The sequence below is a fragment of the Sipha flava genome, unplaced genomic scaffold (genome assembly GCF_003268045.1).
Source record: "Sipha flava isolate LNK unplaced genomic scaffold, YSA_version1 32_pilon_pilon, whole genome shotgun sequence".
Lineage (NCBI taxonomy): Eukaryota > Metazoa > Arthropoda > Insecta > Hemiptera > Aphididae > Sipha > Sipha flava.
Window position 1 is genome coordinate 2,198,053 of NW_020273018.1, and position 21,150 is coordinate 2,219,202.

The window sequence follows — 21,150 nt, forward strand, 5'->3', positions numbered from 1 at the left end:
GGTTCATCTTGTTAAAAGATACATTAAATAATAAAATTCCAATTTTATTTAAATTATCACATATGTACCTCATAATTATACGTTTTATTATTGCAAAAATATAATAATTAATTTTTTCTGAAATTCTATCCTTGGTAATTATTTAGTACACATTTAACGCTTCATAGGTGCTTATATTATACAGATATATGTATATTTAAATGTGTGAAGATAACAACATAATAGTTATCATTAGATGTCTCTTTTTTTGTTGATTTTTACACGATATATATATATATTAAAAAGTGTACGTTCTATTCTTGTGTCACGTTTTTTTGCAATTAACTACACGCTATTCCAGGATTTTATATCTTATGGAATGGACCGAATATGTCTGCATAGTTACCACTTAAACTACAACATATATAAAACGTCAATATTATTTATTCTTTATTTTTTTTAAAAATTAATTTTAAATATACGTCAGATTAAATGAATTTTGGAAAAATTCAAAACATATGTTTTTATTTAAAAAATTTGACAAGCCAAACCAGTGACTACAAAACCTACTGATCTCGTAATATAATTGTTAATAACTCTTAAGTCCAAAAATATATAATAATAATATTTTTATAAACTCGATAAAATACTTATTGATTGAAACGAAACGATGGATCATAAAGAAACTTTCTAGCCGATAAATTAAGATGTAGGATGTATATATTCACAGGTATAAAACTGTGCGAATCGTTTCCGTCAAACATATTATTTTCCATAGATAACGAAAATTATTATGGAGAAAATAAAGATAACGTTGTAACTCGGCCGTAAATTATATATATATATGTATATAATATAATATAATATATTATTATATTATAGAGAAATTAGCTTTTCTCACGTTTTCAATCCAAACGGCTACGCATACCACTCGTGTAGTCGCATGTATTGTAGTAATACACACGATGATAAAACAGCGCGTAAGGCCCCAGACATTGCGAACACGTGCAATTCAAGGATAACGTAACGCAGAATAATGTACAATATTGTACTGTAATGAGTGGGCCAGTGGTGCAACTCGATAATAAGGGGTCCATGTGAACATAACCAGAGTAGGCCCTTGTTTATTATTATTATTATTTATTGTTATTATATTAAAACAAATAACATAATATGTGTATATTACAGATTATAGTAGGAATATTGTAAGGGATAAAAGTAATATCAGAAGTGATTTCGGGGCCCCTCAAAACTGGCAACCCCTGTGAATTGCACATCCAACACATCCAATTATCACGCCACTGGGGTGGACATGAGAAACGCATTTATAGCAAGAAGTATAGTGCAGTATGCGAACCGCACACAGAGATACGACGTAAATATAGGAAAACATAAACTCATTGTTTTCATTTTCATAAGACGGTCATACACAGTATTTCGTGCACATGCATATTATTAATATGTTATTAAATTATGTTATTATTATTATTATTATTATTATTATACGCAGACATGATATGCGTACACCCTCACTCACAGTTCGCAAGCACACACGCACACACGCACACACGTACACGTACAGATATAGACACGAGGATAATTAATATCTAAAAATAATTGCTAAAAATAATCGGAACAAATAAATTGCGATAGCCCCGGATGACGAGGGAGACATATTTGTAAAATTGCCAAAATCGATTTACGAAAACAACGACCGGTCCTTTCATCGTCCGGGTGACGGCGAAAAATGTGAGCATTTCATTGTTGTATGGCATTATAATATTATTCGAGCAACTCGTAACGCAAAATGCGAATGTGACTCGGCCAACAACCCCTACCCCTAACCCATCAGATTAGTGTTGTAAAGTAGATATTATGATGGTACCTGTCACCCTAGACGGTTTCTTGGGCAATGCGTTGTCTTCGAGTAGAGGTGAGTGTTTTCTGGCTGCCAGTGCCACGGTCGCCAAAATCGTCACTAGAACGCACAACACGGCGGCGGCGGTGCACTTGCAGACGACCATCGCGGCGGCGGTTCGCAGGGACGACTACGGCGACGTCTGATCGTCACCCGCGCACTGCTGTGTGTTTTACTGGTATTACTACACGACTAGTGCTGCACTACAACCTTACGGCGGACGGGCTGTTCCTACGACTGCGACTGTTTGTCCAATAACGATTATTATTTAAAAATAATCACGTAGTTGTTGGTCGTACGGTCATCGAAGATATCACGCATCGTGTCGTCAGAGACGAAACAATTTTCTCGCGCGAGAGTACTAGAGGGAATTCGAATACACGCAAATAACCGAAAAAGGATTAACCGGATTGATGGTAAAAATATTCATATACATATATATCGGTATAAACACGCGGGAAGGCGGGCGCGTGGAAATGCACAGATCGTGACGGAAGACGGAACACGTGCGAAGTGATCGCGTACGGACAGCACACTGGCTGGCTGGCTGGCCGACTGGCGACCGTCGCCGCCGCCGCCGCCGCCGACGCCGCCTGCCTCAACGACGCCGTAGAGCGCGAAAGAGCCGAATGACACTAAGTGGTGCGCGGCGGTGTGCGTGTACGCGCACTCGCACACACGGTCTGCCGCCGGGTGGTGCAGACGGCCGTCGCGCGGGACCATTTATATTTCAACCCGCCGTCGCCGGTGCCGCCAGAACGCGAACAAGCCCAGCGGCTGGCGGCGGCGGGAAAAACGTGGGCCGCTGGATTTGACGCCACGGCGGCGGCCATGTACTAATATTATTTACTAGCGACGATTAATTATCGGACTCGGTCGCGCACGCGCGCGCCAACCGCCGCCGTCGCCGTCTGAAACAATGAGACGTGCACACAAGACACCTTTGCCGATCCCCTGGCGCCCGCGTCTGCCTCTATTATGTCGCATTTCGTATGTATTATTATTGCTGTTGTCGACGCCGCCGCCGCCGCCTCCATTCGACGCCGTCGTGGCACGTGCCTCCCGATGACGGTTCTACTGTTCCGTGCGGGGCCGAGTAGCGGCGGCAGCGACAGGCGCGCGCGCACGAATCCGTCTAGGGGAGGTACCTAACTCGCGAATATGTCAATAAGGCGGTCGCCCCCATTCGTACATTAAGTACTGCCCACGGACCGGCAGCGCCGTCGTTGTTGGGTCATGTATTCTCGTATATTTCACTCAGTTCGCGTAACACGAACGCCTAACCCTCGCGTAAGGCATTCGATTGTCTTACGTCAGAAATTCGCTGGACTTTCGATGCGTTTTTAGAACGCAATCATTGACGTATGATGTATGATCGTATGAATTGTTTTGTGTTCGTCATCGTGTGTTTCAACCACAACTCAATGGCGCTCTCGAGTGAGTAGGGGGGAGGGTTAAAATCTTCTTTTCCATCACTATGTAATGCCGAATTATACATCGACTATAATATGGACATACAAATGTATTCCATTGGATTATGTTTTCAGAAAAATTAATACTTTGAATTTGGCAAGGGTGAATGTTTGTAATTAAAGGTATGACAAATCCGTTGGAATTACAATTCACAACTAGTAATCAAAATAAACTATAAATAGTTTAATATTGAGAATAAAAATTATGAACAATTTGTATAAACTTATTTTGTGTATTTTAAATATATTCATTATGTTTGGTCCAGTTGTTCACTCTGTGTTTGACATGTTTGATTTAAAATCGTGTCATGTTTATTTTGTTACAATTCAAATTCTATACAACTAAAATTACAGAACAATTTCTTAATGTAATTATAATTACTTACTACTGTCACAAATAAAATGCTAATATTAATAAGAAAATATTATAATCAGAAGTTCCAAGTCTTAGAGATATTTTATGTATAGAAATAATTACGTATTAATAATAAAATTTTTGAATTATATTACATTTATACATATAATGATTTATATCGTAATAATATTTCAGTATTCTTAGAAACATGAAACTTTAAAATTTCAACAAAAATTGACGAAGCCAAGTTATTTTTAAGAAATTTTTAATTGTGACATCGTATGGTTTATAGATAGTCTAATTTTACAATTTAAAATTTCACATTTGTTATTTAAACTGATCTTTCATTGAGTTTATTTTTTTTTTTGTTAAACTTTCAATTCAAATTTCAGTGCTTAGGAAGTTCCTTCCGAAAGAAATAAGTATACATTTACATTCATTTTATAAAAAAAAGAACTAAAATTAAATTCCAGTTTCAGATATCTAGACAGTGTCGTATTTAGTAATTTTGCGCCCGGACGCAAAAAAAAAAAAAATTGGCGCCCCTTTAAGGGGCCTATCCACGGAAAATATAGGAGATAGATCCTCATAAACCTTATACAGTGCATTTTATAAGGAATTTTCACTGGGCGACATAAAATATTTTTCTTAAAATAGTCAATATTATACCATAGTACGACTACAGTATTACACGATTGTTTCGCATTATTTCGCCCAATCTTTCAAAATATTGTCGACAGAGTATAATCACTGGACGACATTTGTATCAACTAGTTAAAAAACTTTAGTTAAAAAATGTACTGATCTTATAGATATTCTAAAATCAATACTATTTTTGTGTAGTAGGCACGCCACTGCACGCCGAACGCGATAACATAATACGCCGTATTATTATAAATAACTTATGTTTATTGACATTATCACAACAAATTTGGGAACTGATATTAGGTATATTAATAATATTCGCTGATAGCTATATTGTTATAAATATATTAATAATATATATTAATAAATTGAATACAATAACATTAATTTATGATACTGTTATTAAAATCAAAAAAAAAAATAATAATTTTAAAATAATTTTAAAAGTTCAATAATTCACAAGTGAGCAAATTCCAACCTCAAAATTTTGGTACCCCCAAAAAACTTGCGCCCAGGGCAGTTGTAGCCAGTGCCCTTCCTTAAATGCGGCCCTGTATCTAGAAGTAGTTATATTATTATATTTTCATTCCATAATGAGTAATATACTAACTAGATACTTGCAGTGGGATAATTTAATAAAAAAAGCATATTTTTTGTAGTACTTAAATATTTGTTTTCAATTATATTTTAAATACTAATTTCGTTCAAACCATTATAAATACATTTTTAATAAGTGTTATTTGATGCGATTATCATTTTTGTTTCTACTCCTTTACCTTTTTCCCAACTATTTGGGGTCGACCGGCCTTGTCCTAAACCTCCAATCATCTCGATTTTCTACATTCCTTACGCATACACCAACGGTCCTCATATTCTCAATTGTATCCAATCAACTCATTTTTGGTCTTCCTCTTTCTTATGATGCAATTATCTTTAATAAACAATAAATAAATAAGAATTTTTTTTCTTCTAAAACTGTGAGCTTTAGAAAATTAATTATGTTTTAATTATATATTTTATTCACAGATCGTATTTATTTACAATACAATTTCAAATACCTGGATATAATTCTAAAAATTTGTTCCCGATACGTTCCATAAAATCAAATCAAATTAAAGAAACAAGTAAAAAAGCACTAAGGAAATTAATTTTTTAAATATATTATTATTATACCTGTTATTGTCAACCTAGTTAAAAATGCTGATGGCCGAAATTTTATACAATTTTAAAGTTTAAGAAAAGGTGAAAGCGCATTAGATGGAAGAAATGAGGGTGGAGATATTTAAAACTTCTTACATGAATTATTTTAAATTTTTATTTGGTAGGAAACTTAAAGTACTTCACCTTCTGAATAAAGAAATATTTATTCAATCTTCAAACAAAATGTTTGAGTATAAATATATGATTATAAAATTTCTAAACAAGCGTATTCATAGTTTAAAAAAACAAAAATTCTAATCTTATAAATAAATTAGTACCTAATTATTTTATAGGTAAATACACAGATCAAGTTCACAATTTTATTGTTTTATGAGCTTTATAAGCAAATAATTAAGTTTATTATAGATCATAATATTCATATATGCATGCGTTGACGTTGACTATGAAAAAAATTGTTTGTAATAAATAAATTTTAATAAATTTACTGAAATACCAAATGCTAGCCAAAAGTACGTGTACCAAAAATATATATTATAAGATAGAGATATCACAACTTTTAAAAATAAAATGAAACAGAGCCAATTTTTTTTATATATTTGTAATTACAACTACATTTAAAGTTAAAGTAAATATAATAAAACGAATACAGTTTTAAATGCAGACAGTTTTAAACTAAGATAGCTAACGACGCCATAGCTTTTAAAATAAACATCATGTTTAAATATCTAGCAAACATAATGTTAATATGAGCCTATAAATCACTTATATGCAGTGTGCACTTAAATATTTTAAAAAACACTTGAATGCGCCAAAAGTTAAAAATGCAATGATAATATTTCTAAATTTATTGAATAAGCGGGTGAAGTACATCTTAAAATAATATTGTTTACAGAAAACGGTAAAGATATTGTTTTGTAAACATTAGCGAACTGGACATGTTTTCTGGATTCTCTGGGGTTCGGATAACAATTATTGTTCACTAACATAGATTATATTATTAATAGCTTATCTTACATTTACAATATGTTATACATAATTTCAGTATTACAAGTATGCACAATAATAAAGACAATTAAATTATATGTATATAGTAAAATGATCTAAGAATATAAAATGTATTCTAAGTTTTTATAACACTTATAAATGATATTTATCATAGTTTTTAAAACATTATTAATATATCTGGATTGCCGGATTGGTGTTATAAATATTTCATGATTTTCAAAATATTATAATGAAATTTGATGAATAAATTATGTATTTATTAGTGTCTTCTAACTGTACTGGCTACCTTCCTTCGCCAACTCTCACATACTTTCATATCACTTTTAATTCCATCAACAATAATATTTTGGTCATCCTCTACATATTTTTTCTTTTATTTTTCATTTTTTATGGCTTCTTATAACCTCTGCTCTAATTATTCTTAAAACAAATTCGAGCCATCTTAACTTATTCCCTCAGTATTTTCTACAATTTAAGCCACTCCCAAACTTATCCCTAATATATTAATTTCTTACCTTATCCTATTTTCTCAGATCACAATATAAATTCATCTCAGAATTCTGATATCCAATACACTTATCTTTTGTTCCGTTTTCTTGTTCACTACCCAACATTCCGATCCATATTTCAAATTTTTTTATGTTGCTACTTATATTAAATAAATACCTGTATGGAGTATGAGTTAAATTATAAGAATTCAATGTATAAGTACTGATTACTTAACTACTACTAACTACTTTGTATAATTTATTTGACAATGTTCAAAAGTTTCTGGTCTGGAACGATTAAATTCCTCTTAAGTGATAGTAATCGGGAGATATTCTATTATAGTTTTGGTCTTTGAAACATTTCGACGTCGGTGTTGGCGTATAAATATGAGTTGGTATGTATAATAATTGAAGGGTCTGCCCCCGTCATGTTTGCGCGCCACGTATCCGAAAAAAAATGCAATTACGTTCAGGGGTGGGCAGGGCGGGGAGGAGAAATGAAAAATGAGGAAAGGACATGGATAACACAAAAGAAGTAAAATAAGTCAAATGTAATATAATGCACAGGTAGGTACGTGTACGCGTACATGAATAAAGAACCACGGTATAGGTGTTCTACGTGCCTATCGCACGGCGTGCTTTACCCGTGGGTCGGCTATTGAACCACACGTATTACGGATGGATATCGCGTCCGTCGCGCGGGCACAGAGCAGGACCAACACTCTCCTGGTACACGCACATGGTGGCGACGTGTACGTGGCTAGCCGCGGGAGCGTCGATAGGTATGTGTTGTGGCGTACGCGTAAGAGATAATATTATTATTATTATTATTATTATTATATCTTTATCTGCTGCACAGTACAGAACGTGACCGGACCCAACGGCACGGGATTAGAACGCTCCTCGCGTCCGCCGGACGGCCGCCCGTCGTCGACGCCACTGTCGCTACGGTGATCGCCGCGGCTGCCCGCGCCCGATAGTACGCACACGCACATATTGTTGTGTACGTATGCGTTATGGAGTGCATAAGAGCACTCTGCACGTACTAACTCGCACTCGAGATGCAATACGATAACAATATCGTTTCAACATTATACGCGTAATAAAACGCACAAGATCAGTATATGTGTGTAGGACGGTGTTAAACGTTAACATGTGTTGTGCTGCGCACGCGGGCATGGTCGTTTTCGACCAAAAACGTACCCTTCCCTTTATGGCCAATTTATTTTTCGACCAAATTTAATATAGGTCGATTCACTTTTCGACAAAAATCGTACCCTTCCCTTTTCGTCCGATTCACTTTTCAACCAAATTTAATATGGCCGATTCCATTTTCGACCAAAACAAAAATTTATATAATAAATTTAAAACAATAATTTCAGTTTTGATATCTTATCGTAATGAAAATTGTTTGCATTTTTTTTTCGAATTATCGAAACTTTAATTTTACAAGTTTTAGGACTTCGCTCGTTACGCCTGCCGGCTCCACTCACAAACTCGAGTGCCACTGCGTGGTAGTTTTCGGGGAAATAGGGTTTTGCCCCAAGGGGAATTATAGTCTAAGCCTAACCTAGTTTTTGTACAAACCTTGATACTGTTGCAAATTGTATTATGCTCTGTATGTGAACCTAAAACCTAGCTACGCGAGTAAAACCCTGAATCGTCATTAATATATTATAGTAGTTTCCATCATAATCAAACATTGAACACTATTATTTTATTATTTTAAATGTATTATATACATTTTTGTTTTGGTCGAAAAGGGAATCGGCCTATTTTAAATTTGGTCGAAAAGTGAATCGGCCGAAAAGGGAAGGGTACGGTTTTGGTCGAAAACGGACTCGCCCGCGCACGCATTACCTACAATCACACATTGGTCTCGGGTTTGGAATATTTTGCATTGGAAAAAGTTTAAATGTACAGTTCAATACGCAATTTTGTTTTATCGAATAAGTATGTTTTTGGAATCAAACTTCAGAAGTGCAGTATTGTTCAAAAACTTTAGTTTTAATATTCAATTACGAACTATTGTTTTCTTTAATTAAAAATTTTAATATTTAGAATATAAAAAAAAAGTTATCGATAAATGAATGACTGCAACAGTGACAGTTCTTGGTAAAAATAAATATTTTACTATTGAAAAAATGTTTAACAGGATTTGATCGATTTTACCAAATTTAAAATCCATATACATTATTAATATAAAATTTTTAAACATCAGTACGTTAAGAATAATGTATTGTATACGTATAACAATAAGTAGCAATAATAATTTTAAAATAATTAAACATATAAAATTATATACAATCAGTAAAATATTAAAAAATATTCTACATACATTTTTGTATATAAATTTTAAGTATTATATGAAACGATTTTGTATACATCAGATTTTAAATATGCAGTTTTTCGAGAAATAATTAAATGCACTAAGTTCTTACCCTGTAAATACATATAATATGCTCGACTTTTTGCAATAAAGTAAAATTGCTATTTAACATTTAAACACACTTATATGTTGTATTTAATTATATAATTACGTAATTATTCATACTTAACTAATCACTCGTGTTATACTTATATCGCTTAAATTTCACTTAAGAATAAAAAAGTCAAAATTACATCTATGACGTACAACCATATTATATCCATATTCTGATTTATAACGTATCATGTAATGATAATGTTAATTGAACCCAAGACCATACCATGAAAATTTATAATGTACAAAAACCGAATTCTTGGATTGTAATTATTTTCTTTTTTTTTAAAAATTACTGTTTCTAATGTCTGTCTATATACCTAATTCATATTAATACTGTACATTGTCAAAGTGGTGCGTGGGGTGGTAACCTACAAGGGCATATATAGTTATAAATGTGCACTGTGTGTATGTATAATAGAAAAATACAGACAAGCGTACGACAAGAAATAGTGACGGCAGCAATTGTGGTTAGAAGATTGCACGAAGAATAGTTCATCGACGTCTGTATCGTGGCGCCAGCGAGTAATGTAGGTGTTTGTAGAAACGTGTTATTTTTTCAATTTCGATATCATATTTTTAATTATATCGACTTCTCGATTCTTCGTTAGGGTATGTCAAATTAGCATATAGACACATAATCAACAATTATCAAAGTCCCAACTATTTCTTATTATGTCACTCAGATAATTTAACTATTTAGTCGCATTAAAGCACATATATACGACAATGGTAATGTCGTAGCTTTCATAAATGATGACCAACTATGTAATGAATGACGGTATATTTTATAAAGTTCCTTATACTAACTCTGCTATACGATTGTTAAAAATTAAGATTTTTTTAAACACGTTTAAAAGTTTCAATTTTACATTACATATTTACTTAAATTATATATTAATATTTTAAATATAATAACCCTGTACTCCTGCGCATTATTTTTATTATTTTAAAAATATACTAATAATAACATTTTAAACTTTAAAAAAAAATCTAAAAATTATTGTACATCGTAAAAGGACTAAAGGAAAAATACGAGTAAACTGAAAAAAAAAACCGGATATTCCTGACACCAATCATGATTATATATAATATATGTTTGATATTGTATAATGTTCCTTTGTGGCCAAATTGTTTGTTAATAACTTCTAAGTAAGACATGAAAACATAGGAAATTTAAAATTTTTAAAATAATACCTACAAATACAAATTTACTTTAAAACTAATGTTTTATCGAGAACGTAACTTTTTAATATTTATACTTTCTTATTCAAAACTCAATTCAGTCATAATCTAAAAACGTTAAAAACACTTACCTTTATTAAACTAATTTTATTGATCTCTGAACACGTTATTATATTTATTAAAAAAATTTATTCAGCTTACATGTTTAATATCTTAAAGTTCAAAAGAAACATTTAAAAAATAAATGTACCAATATTTTGTTGAATAAATAGTTTTTTCGGATTGATAAGCTTGATGCGGCTAAAATAATTGTCGACGATAAAAAGAAAAAGTAGCACTTACATAAATTGCTGCTTAAAAGCGTAGACGGGTCTAGACAATCCAAAATGTGTTTAAAAACAATTACCAGTTACCCTAACTTGATTTAAGATAATCGAACTTCTACAGGAATTACCGGGATTAAAGTTCATTACCGTCCAGTTTGCTGGAACATTAAAACTATTTTGCCACCGAAATCTGTGGGATATGTGAATGTTACTACTCGCTGCGATTTGTCTGGCAAGAATATTGTAATTGTTCTGTTCTTGAACAAGATCGGTCTAGTCATATACGTATTCCGATCTTCGCGTTCATATATAATATTTTTGCCGAGGGATTTGCGTACGAGGTTCAGTGATGACAAACACCAAGTGAGCGTGTACACGTTTTCAGTGAGACGGTAGCCAAAAAAATACAAAAGTTTTCTTGCCCGGAGGCAATGACGTGATGCGCTGCAGCGTGTACACAGCTGTACAGCGGTATGTATATTTTTACTACGGCTGCAGCAGCCGCGTCGCATCTCAGACGGACGATCGGCGACGGTACAGGCGGCACGAAGAACACCGGAGCCAATACAATATATAATAATATTATGTACGATTATTAATCCGTCTAGTGCAGCAGACACACGTCGACCGACGGCAAACAAAACGGACGTCATCGTCGTCGTTGTCGTCAGTCCGTCATTTATACATAGTATATATATATATATATATATATATATGTGTGTGTATTTACGTTCGGTTTCGCTGCCGGCGCGCGCGTTATCGGATAATTCGATCATCGACGGACCTATCTCTCGCTACACAGCAGCAAGTACAGAGAAATGATGATGATCCTGGTGTACACCGTTTTTGTATCATGCGTGTACGTATTATACGCATAATACAAAATGTAATAAATTATTGTATACAATATATATTATGTAGGTACACACACATGCACACGCATGCACGCGCACTCATGTACACACGTACCTGATACCTATATAAATTATACGTTAAACTAATCAAACATGTTTCTCTTTCATATTGTTTTGTTTTTTTCTTCGTCATATATGTATTTTCGATATTTAATTAACAACCATTAACGGCCGCCGGTTTCCACCGAACGGGCGTCTAAGCGTGCGCGTGTGTACGTATATGTGTATGAATTGTGCGCGCGCGCGTTTGTACACATAATACGTATCGTACTGTATCGTGTGGCGCCGGCGCCAGACGGACAACGCGCGCGCACCGCAAAAGTCCGTCGCATCTCGCGTATAATAACCCGGGTACGTAATATAGTACGTACACAAATATTATATAATGTATCTATACTGTACGTTGTAAGTAGTGATCCTACGTAATACGCTATTCAATTCGTTAAACATTGTTGCTCGTTTATTGTTATTTGTTTTCGTTATTGTTATTGCACCGACTCTTGGGTTCTCTGAAAAAAAAAAAAAATTAAAAAAAAAATACATGCACACACTGAATTTATAAGCATGTGTATAATGATTTTAAAATAATGATGGAGTGCATTTGACTAGCAGCCGACCCCGCGTCAGCGTTCGTAAGAAACAATACGTACATACGAGTATAACATATATATTTATATATAAATATATATAATACATACACGCTGTATATAGGTGAGGTATACTACTTTACCGGCGCCAAACCGTTCAGTACACTACGACACGATGGAACGACTTGCGATTATCCTAATATTATTATTATTATTTCTTGCCGACAGAAAATCCTCCTCACGAATACAAGTTTGGCCTACAAATTTTATTTTTGTTGTATAGTGTCTTAAAAAATAACGCTTATCTGGTTTTTAATTATTTTTTTGTATAATACGACGTTTTATTATGAAATAACTTTTATCCCAAAGAGCAGTGTAGTGGAAATAAAATTATTATTTATTAATATTATGTATTACATAGAATATAGATGTACCTACATTTCAAACATAGGATATTATTAATTAAACATAAATAATTACATACATTATTTTATTTATTTTTTTTTAATGTACGTTACAATACGGTATAACATTAAGTATAATCATTCGATGTTTGTATAATATAATTCTAACAGGAGATAAAAGCAAAAAATAAAATATGTTTTTGATACTCAAATTTTTGTGGTGTATAAAATACACGCATGTGAATAATTTAATTTTTTTCCGACTCAATTTTTGTTATAAAACGCATAAAACAGTTTTTATTCGTTAAGTAACGATGTTACATGGTTAATAAATTGGCTAAATAACTTTTGACACATAAAAACAAAAAAAAAAAATCATAATAATAAACACGATAAACCGAGAGAGATGGGAAGACGTCCGGTAACGAAGGGATTGAGAAAATGTTGTATATAGTAATGGGAGGAGAAGTGCGGAGAGTGAGTAAGCATGAAACTGGAACAGTATAGTTCGTGTACTTAGAAGATATCTGTCGGTTAAAATTAATAAGTCTGCGAGTAGGTTAATGTCGAGACACAAGAGTCTATTTGTGGTGCCGGAGGGTCGTTGGTCTTTGTAAGCTGTATTTCTGTGAGTGTGCACATCGGACAGACCCATGGTAACCAAATTAATATACATATATACATAATACACATATAACATTTAGGAATATTTATACACGCACTTAATAAATGTTTAATAACAAAGTAATAAAAAAATACAATAAAAATTAGTAAATGGTTAATACTCGTAAATGAATGTATAAATAAATACATAAATAAATAAACTCTTGGTAAATTAAATGTTATTAAATGTTTAATATACGTAGGTATGTGATGATTATATAACATTTATTTGATTTGAAATTTCAAATATTTATCGAACAATGAATAGCGCTGCATATTGGACCAATATTATTGGTATGCTAGAGTAATATACTTGCATTATATTATTTATAATAGATATTACGGACATTTAATTATAGGGAATGTAGTAAATTTTAACGTTAAAATATTTCGATGGTATTTTAATTTACTTCGACTTACATATTTTCACAAATGCATTATTTACTCGTTAAAAAAAGTGCAGTGAATTATGTATCTACTATACGTATATTTAACGTGTATTTTAGAAACAATTATGTACGTATAGAGAGAGAGATTATGAGAATTTTTTTTTTTTTTAAATCACTTGCTTTTTATGCACCTTCTAGCATATTATTTATCGTGAAATTTAAAATATTATCGATTATAGACGCCAGGTAAACCCTTATAAAATACGACTTATGAAGAACGGGATAAGTTCAAATAAATGTAATGTCTGTCTTCCAGAGTGTGTGTACACAATGATAATAAGTGGTTTTCAGGCGCCATTGCTGCGAACTATGAACCTGCATCATAGGATTTGCTGAGAACAAAAACAAAGACAATTGGCGATGGACATTTTAAAGGTTTTTGGGTCCCTTCCCACATTTAATCTTTAAAAATTAAACTTGAAGTCATTTCGGCATTATAACTGCCCCGGGCCGACCGAGACTAACAGCTGTCGTAACATAATAATATAATATTAATATATTTGACGGCATCCTCACTCCAATGCGAAATGCTAGTGTATAGCAGCACAACAAATTACATCACTATATTACAATGTTCTACCATAGATTAAATATTTTTATTTAATCTGTGGTTATAATATTGAATCCATAAGTGATATAATATCACAGTAACTTTCCCTTTTGAACATTTTACTTGACGTTTTATTATTTACGTTTGCGTATCATTAACTTGATATTTTTTCTGTGCGACCGCCAATTCAAAACATTTCTTACATATTTGTCTATATTTATCATGATTACATAGTTCATAAAAGATTTTTTTTAACAGGCACTTAGTTTTAGCACTTATCATATCATATACTAAATAATATATACTATATAATATGGTCGCATAAAGCAGTATTTATACAAACACGATCAAAGAGTAACAGAAACAAAATTATATTTTTAAATAATAAATATATTATGAAAATGTATGTTTTAGAAAATAATTGATACCTACCTATGATTTCCAATGGCGTATTTAGGAATTTTTTATAGGGGGTAATATAGCTAATTTTCCAAACACATTTAAGTGGGGACTACGCCCCCTCTCACCCCAGCATAACACTTAAAAAGAAATTTAATTTAATGGAATGCATTAACATAAATCCATTTTGATATTTAAACTTATTTATTTTTGACATATAAAACCACATTTATAAAACAAAATCCAATTTTCTAGGACTTAATGCCTAATTCATTAATGTATCAACATCTACATTTATGTCTCAATGATTATACATCATAACTGGTCCATTTAATCTCGTTTGCATGATAATAAATTTAAAAATAAAGTTAAAAGTTATATTATTATAGGTACATTAGACATAAAATATTTTCAAAATAATTAAATGATTATTATTTTCATTTCTGATCTGAAATATATTTTCAGCCTAGTCAATGTTGAAAAAGATCTTTCAGATATTATTGGCATTTTAAATGTGCAAAATAATTTAATTAAAAAATATATATTAGGAAAATCAGTTTTTGAGCAACGTAAAAGCATTTCTAATCCACTTTTATGTTAAAATCTTGACGGTTTATTTTCATTTTCCAAATTATTAATTTAACAAAAGCATTATCATTTTTAACTGGTGGTAAATTAAACTCAACCAAATTCTAAATCTAAAATATAACCTCTCTACATCTGTAAATGTGGAACTAAACAAACATTAAAATCCTATAAAATATACACAAAACATAATATTTAATACTGGTTTTATTTTACAAATAACAGATAAATCAAAAACTAAACCATCAAAAAGAAATTTATTATTTAAAAATCGAGTTTTTAGTTGGTTGATAAAATTTTCATTAAATGGTATAAAAATTTTCACTTTATAATAATCTTCTATAGAAGACACTTGAGGATTCGCTCTAATTGTTTATTTTCTTGAACGTTTTTTGATTATTACTAATACGAATATTTGCTAAATTCTATTATAATATTAGATTTTATTAGCTCAAACTTTATTTACTTTAATTTTTTTTATTTATGAACGAAAATAATAAGAATTAATAAATTAAATAAAAAATATGAAATTATGGGGCTAATAGGGAAGGTACGGACCCCACGGACTCCTCTCCGTAAATACGCCATTCGTGATTTTTTCACTCAATTATTATTATATACGAATACTAAAACATAAACTAAAATATTGGTTGAGTCAGACATGCCAATTTTTTTAAATGTGTTAATAAAAAAAAATAATCGCAAAAAATAATATTTTATAACAGGGGTCTCCAACTTCCAATCCGCAGTAAGGCCTTCGGTAGGAGGACAAACCAGAAACCCGTCTAACATTTGGCGCATTATAAGGCCTTGCACAACATGGAGCCTCGAGTTTTTTAACTGAATGAATTACTTATAAGTTTGTGTGTTTGCTACACTGTACTACAAGAAGTGAATACTGTTAGTAAAAGTATACAAGGTCCAAATACATAGACGCAATTTGGGGGGGGGGGACTTGGGTGTGCTTAACACCTTCATTTTCGAAATAAGCACCCCCAAATGTATTCATATTAATTATGTATAGAAAAGCAGTTTTTATTATATAAATATATAAATTTATTATTTAAATAATGATGGTGGAAGTTATTCCTTCATCTTTTCGGTCCTCGAAATGGATAACAGTAATAGGTAGGGTTGCCAGATTTCGAAATCCTTAAACCTAAACCTAAAAATGAATTAATTATAATTATATTGAATTAATCTTTTTTTTATTTTATTATGAAAATAAAATGAGTATGTAATTTTGTAATTTAAATATTTATTGGCTAATACAAAATTCATTATTATTGTATATAACCATACTGATTAGATTACCATAATATAATAATATTAATTACAATATTTTTCTACTCATATATTTTATTACTAAATAATATAATATTAAATATTATTTTGTATGTGAAAATTATGTATTATGTAGAAATTGCATTATATGGATACTTTGATTTATATTTAATTGTTACATTGAAAAAAATTTAAGTGAATAGTGAAGTGGACTCTTGATGTATGAAGTCATTATATTTTCTAAGAACTTGGACGCCACTAAGTTTAAATATATGTATAGTATACCATCGTGTGAAAGCTGCTTATTTTCAAACAAAATATTCATTAGTATTATAATATTATTTAAATAAATATTATTATGTAATACTAAGTATGCCTTATAATTGTTCAAAACAGGTTATTATAACCTAGTCCAAATGAGATTTCAGGACTACAATTACATATGTGAATTTGATCAATTAATTCAAAAATACTTTGCTTTTTTTCTTACAGATAATCCTAATTTAAATACCAATAATACAGGGTAACACTCAGTCTTTAATTTAAACCTGGTTAAACTTATATATAATTAATAATACTTATTAGTTAGACTGTGACAATTAAATTATTTAATAATTGCTCAATAATTATTAAATCATCTTGGATAGTCGAATAATTATGGATTGATATTTTGTATATTCTATTTTCCAAAAAATTTAGTCATAATTAATTTCTTATTACACAAGTCAAAATAATATAGTCTGTAATTGCATAATTGTGTAGCTATTTCTGGAACAATAATACAATACTTAATGTAATTTGTAGACCTGCGGCTATAGCCTACAGTTGCTTTAGCTATAATTTGTTAATAATTATAATAATGCCAAATATATAGCAATTTATTTTTTTGAAGGGGAAAATGTAGGCAATTTCATAGGCACCGAGAGAGGAAATTATAAAAAGGCACAATTTTAGATTATAATGTCTACCTTAGTTGCTACTTGTATTATATTATTTTACATATTTACAGTCTAAAATCTGTTTTACTAATTAGGTAGATACGTTAAGTTAAAAATAAATAAATTGCACCACTGTTAAATCCTCATATAAATCTATTGATCACATCATGTTTTTTAATTTGACGATACCAAGCGCCGAAAATAAACAATAAATGTAATATTTTGGTTATTTTTCTGTAAAATATTAATGTGATAACCATCTTCGCCTCTAGTATACATCAATGGATATTGCAGTGCATCATAATATCTATTAAATTCGGAAACTCGACTCAAATGTCCACTCCGACCGTGCAGAACTATATCTCTGGGACCTTTATCTTCATTAACTAATAATACAGGTACTTCATCGATGGTAGGTGCAATATATTGACCTCCGAGTTATGTACCTCTGGTACATGAACTTTTTTACTGACAAAAGTGGTACTAAAACCTTCAGCAGAGTGTCGGGTTTCAGCCAAAAAAAATTTCAGCCAAATCGGTTCAGTAGTTTTCTCGGTTAGCGCGGTCTAAGAAAAACCCTTACAATTTTATATATAGTATAGATAGATTATTATTGTTTATTATTAGAGCGCGGATTTATATGCATTAAAAACCAATCAAATATGCGCTAAAAAAACCCTAAATATGCATAAGTATATACACTAAAATTTTAAAATATGCTCGAAAAATAAAAAAAATATGCATAAAAAATAATTTGCCGAAACCAGTGCTTCGCATATATGTGCAGAAAATAAATTTTATTTCATATTTCAGTGTTGTAGTATTAGTGAATAAATTTTGAAAATTTCGTTATTTATCCTGTTGTAAATTCACATATTTTAAATGTTTTTCAGTTTTAATATTTTGTGTAATTGAATACCGTTTATAGTGGGAAACTTTTACTCCACATAATTTGCTCAGTATGATTTGACCATCGGTTGAAAAAATATTCTACCCGAATTCATGCTCATAATTACGAAGACGACTCGATAACGAAGATTTATCTTTCGGAAATTTGAAAAAAATAAAATAATAAAAACGCGAATTACGACACGAGCACATACGAACGCACAGCTGTAAATATTTTAAAGGGACTGAAATAGCGAAATAGTGGTGGGCCGTTATCGCTGTATTCGGTACAATGTAACGATTACATAGATGGAACGAGTAGGAACGAGTACATTAATCGTTCCACGATCGTTCCATCGATACATTTGGTAAACATTTTCAAATTACAAAATGGTCTTCATCAGGCGATACTGATACCGACACCGAGTAGTACTAAATGAAATAATGTCAATGGTCAATCATAGTCGTATCGATATTTTCTTATGTTAGAATACGTATTTTACTTCCCCGATTATTGATCTAAGGTCATACTTGGGAAAATCGTTTATACCTACAAGTATACCTATTCATTTGTTTTGATGTTAAACGAAACTATAAAAATATAAAATTTTTTTCTTATAATATTATATATTTCAAAAAAAACAAAAAAATACGAAATATGCAATTAACATTGTAAAATAAGCCCTTAAAATAGAAAAATGTCAAAATATGCAATAATATGCATTAAAAAAATTTCATTTTTTAAATTATTATGTTATGAAACAAATGTTGTGCTCACTTAGCATATCATGTGATCAACCAGAATAAATATGCAAATGCATACAAATCTACGCTCTATTTATTATATTATTTTATTATTTTAGCTTCTATTATTAAAAAAAAAAAAAATTAGATACTGAATTCACAAAACGAATTAGCTTGCATACAATACGAAAATCGGAAACGATTGCAAAATGTTAATGAAAAATAATCTGTAAATAATCTGAGAATGATGATATCGGAATACCCAAATACCAAGAAACTATAAAAATAAAAAACTACGGTACTAGCTACAATTATATACAATTATAATGGCTTCCTTATCGATGTGATTACGAAGTTTCGGGCGTACATTCTCGCTACGTCGCGTATCGCCTAAACTCGTATAGTTTCTTCTGATATTATATAAGTGATATAAGAAGAAAAATTAATTAACACGAATTAATTACTAACATGAACAATTAATATGACTATAATAACTTGTTATTTTAAAAAAAAAAGTGTTTTAGGCTATTAGAAAAAAATTAAAAAAAATCAATGATAAAAATCATGCAAAAATCCAAAAATAAGCAAAAAGCACTTGTACTCCGAAATACACAAAAATATGCAATATAAAATTTCCTATGTAACTTCTTGGTTATCTGAAACAAATTTATAGCTCACATAGGTACCTCTCAAAAAAAATATGCTAGGAGTTATAAGCCCTGGTTATTAGTTTGTCATTTAATTTCCATTAAAACTAAGCGAACATAACAATTAAATTTGGAAGAAGTCATTGACAAATTCGCTTATATGAAGACTCGAAAAGTTAATTTTTAAGTATATATTATATGGTTTATAACCAAGGCCAGATTAAGGGGAATTTAGCCGGGGTGGCAGCCCCGGGACCCTCTCGAGTACCCAAGTAAAAGGGGCTCAAAAAATTTTAAGCCGATACACATTTTTTTATCATACTAAAATTTAAAGTTTTATAGATATATATTGTATATACTTATTAATTTTATAATTTTATAAAGCAATTGACAATCTGTGAAATAGTTTAAAAAAAAGTATCGTTCTGCGAGCGTAGTGAGCATCTTTGTGAAGAATGTTTTGTCAAAACGGTCCATATAAAATTTCAGCCCCGAAACCTAATAGATACTTAATCCGGCCTTGTTTATAACACTGTCATTATTTTATAAATTAAAATAATATATATATATTTATATATTGTATAACGATTTTTTTTAGCTCCCAAATAGACTACAATAATTAATATTTATATGATAATATTTATTTCTGTATTAAAGAGGGCCTCCGTATTTTATAGGATCTATGGTTACCAAGTTTCACACTACGCCACCGCACAAAAGTAAATAATTAATAAATAAATATATTTTTGTAATAATTATAATTGTATAATCAAAAAATCAATAAAAAGTAATTATTAATAAGATAAATGAAAAAAAAAAAAAATTTGTACCGATTTTCGCCAAATATAATATGGTAACCCTACCTTAAGACTTATTCTAGTGCAATGGTGTGAGGGTGGCCAGCCAGGCCTCCGCTACTCTAACATCAACTAGTGATGCGGAAAAACAACTGAAGGAAATAGCAGCGAAATACGACCTTGGTCCTTTCAGCTACTGCGACGAGCTGGAGTATAAAATAATGAAGCTTAAAAAAACGGTTATAACAACCACCAGCGCAGTTGCTAGGCTTCAAGCAACGGTCA

General features: G+C 31.1%; 1 protein-coding gene across 1 annotated transcript in view; it reads right to left on the reverse strand.

The window, feature by feature from the left end:
* Positions 1-2,453, reverse strand: part of LOC112687009 (dorsal-ventral patterning protein Sog) — a 35,814-nt gene extending 33,361 nt beyond the window's left edge. The window contains exon 1 of the mRNA XM_025559514.1: positions 1,865-2,453. Coding sequence (XP_025415299.1) covers positions 1,865-2,003 — 139 coding nt within the window. The 5' untranslated portion in view covers positions 2,004-2,453. The remainder of the gene's footprint in view (positions 1-1,864) is intronic.
* Positions 2,454-21,150: the final 18,697 nt, after the last annotated feature.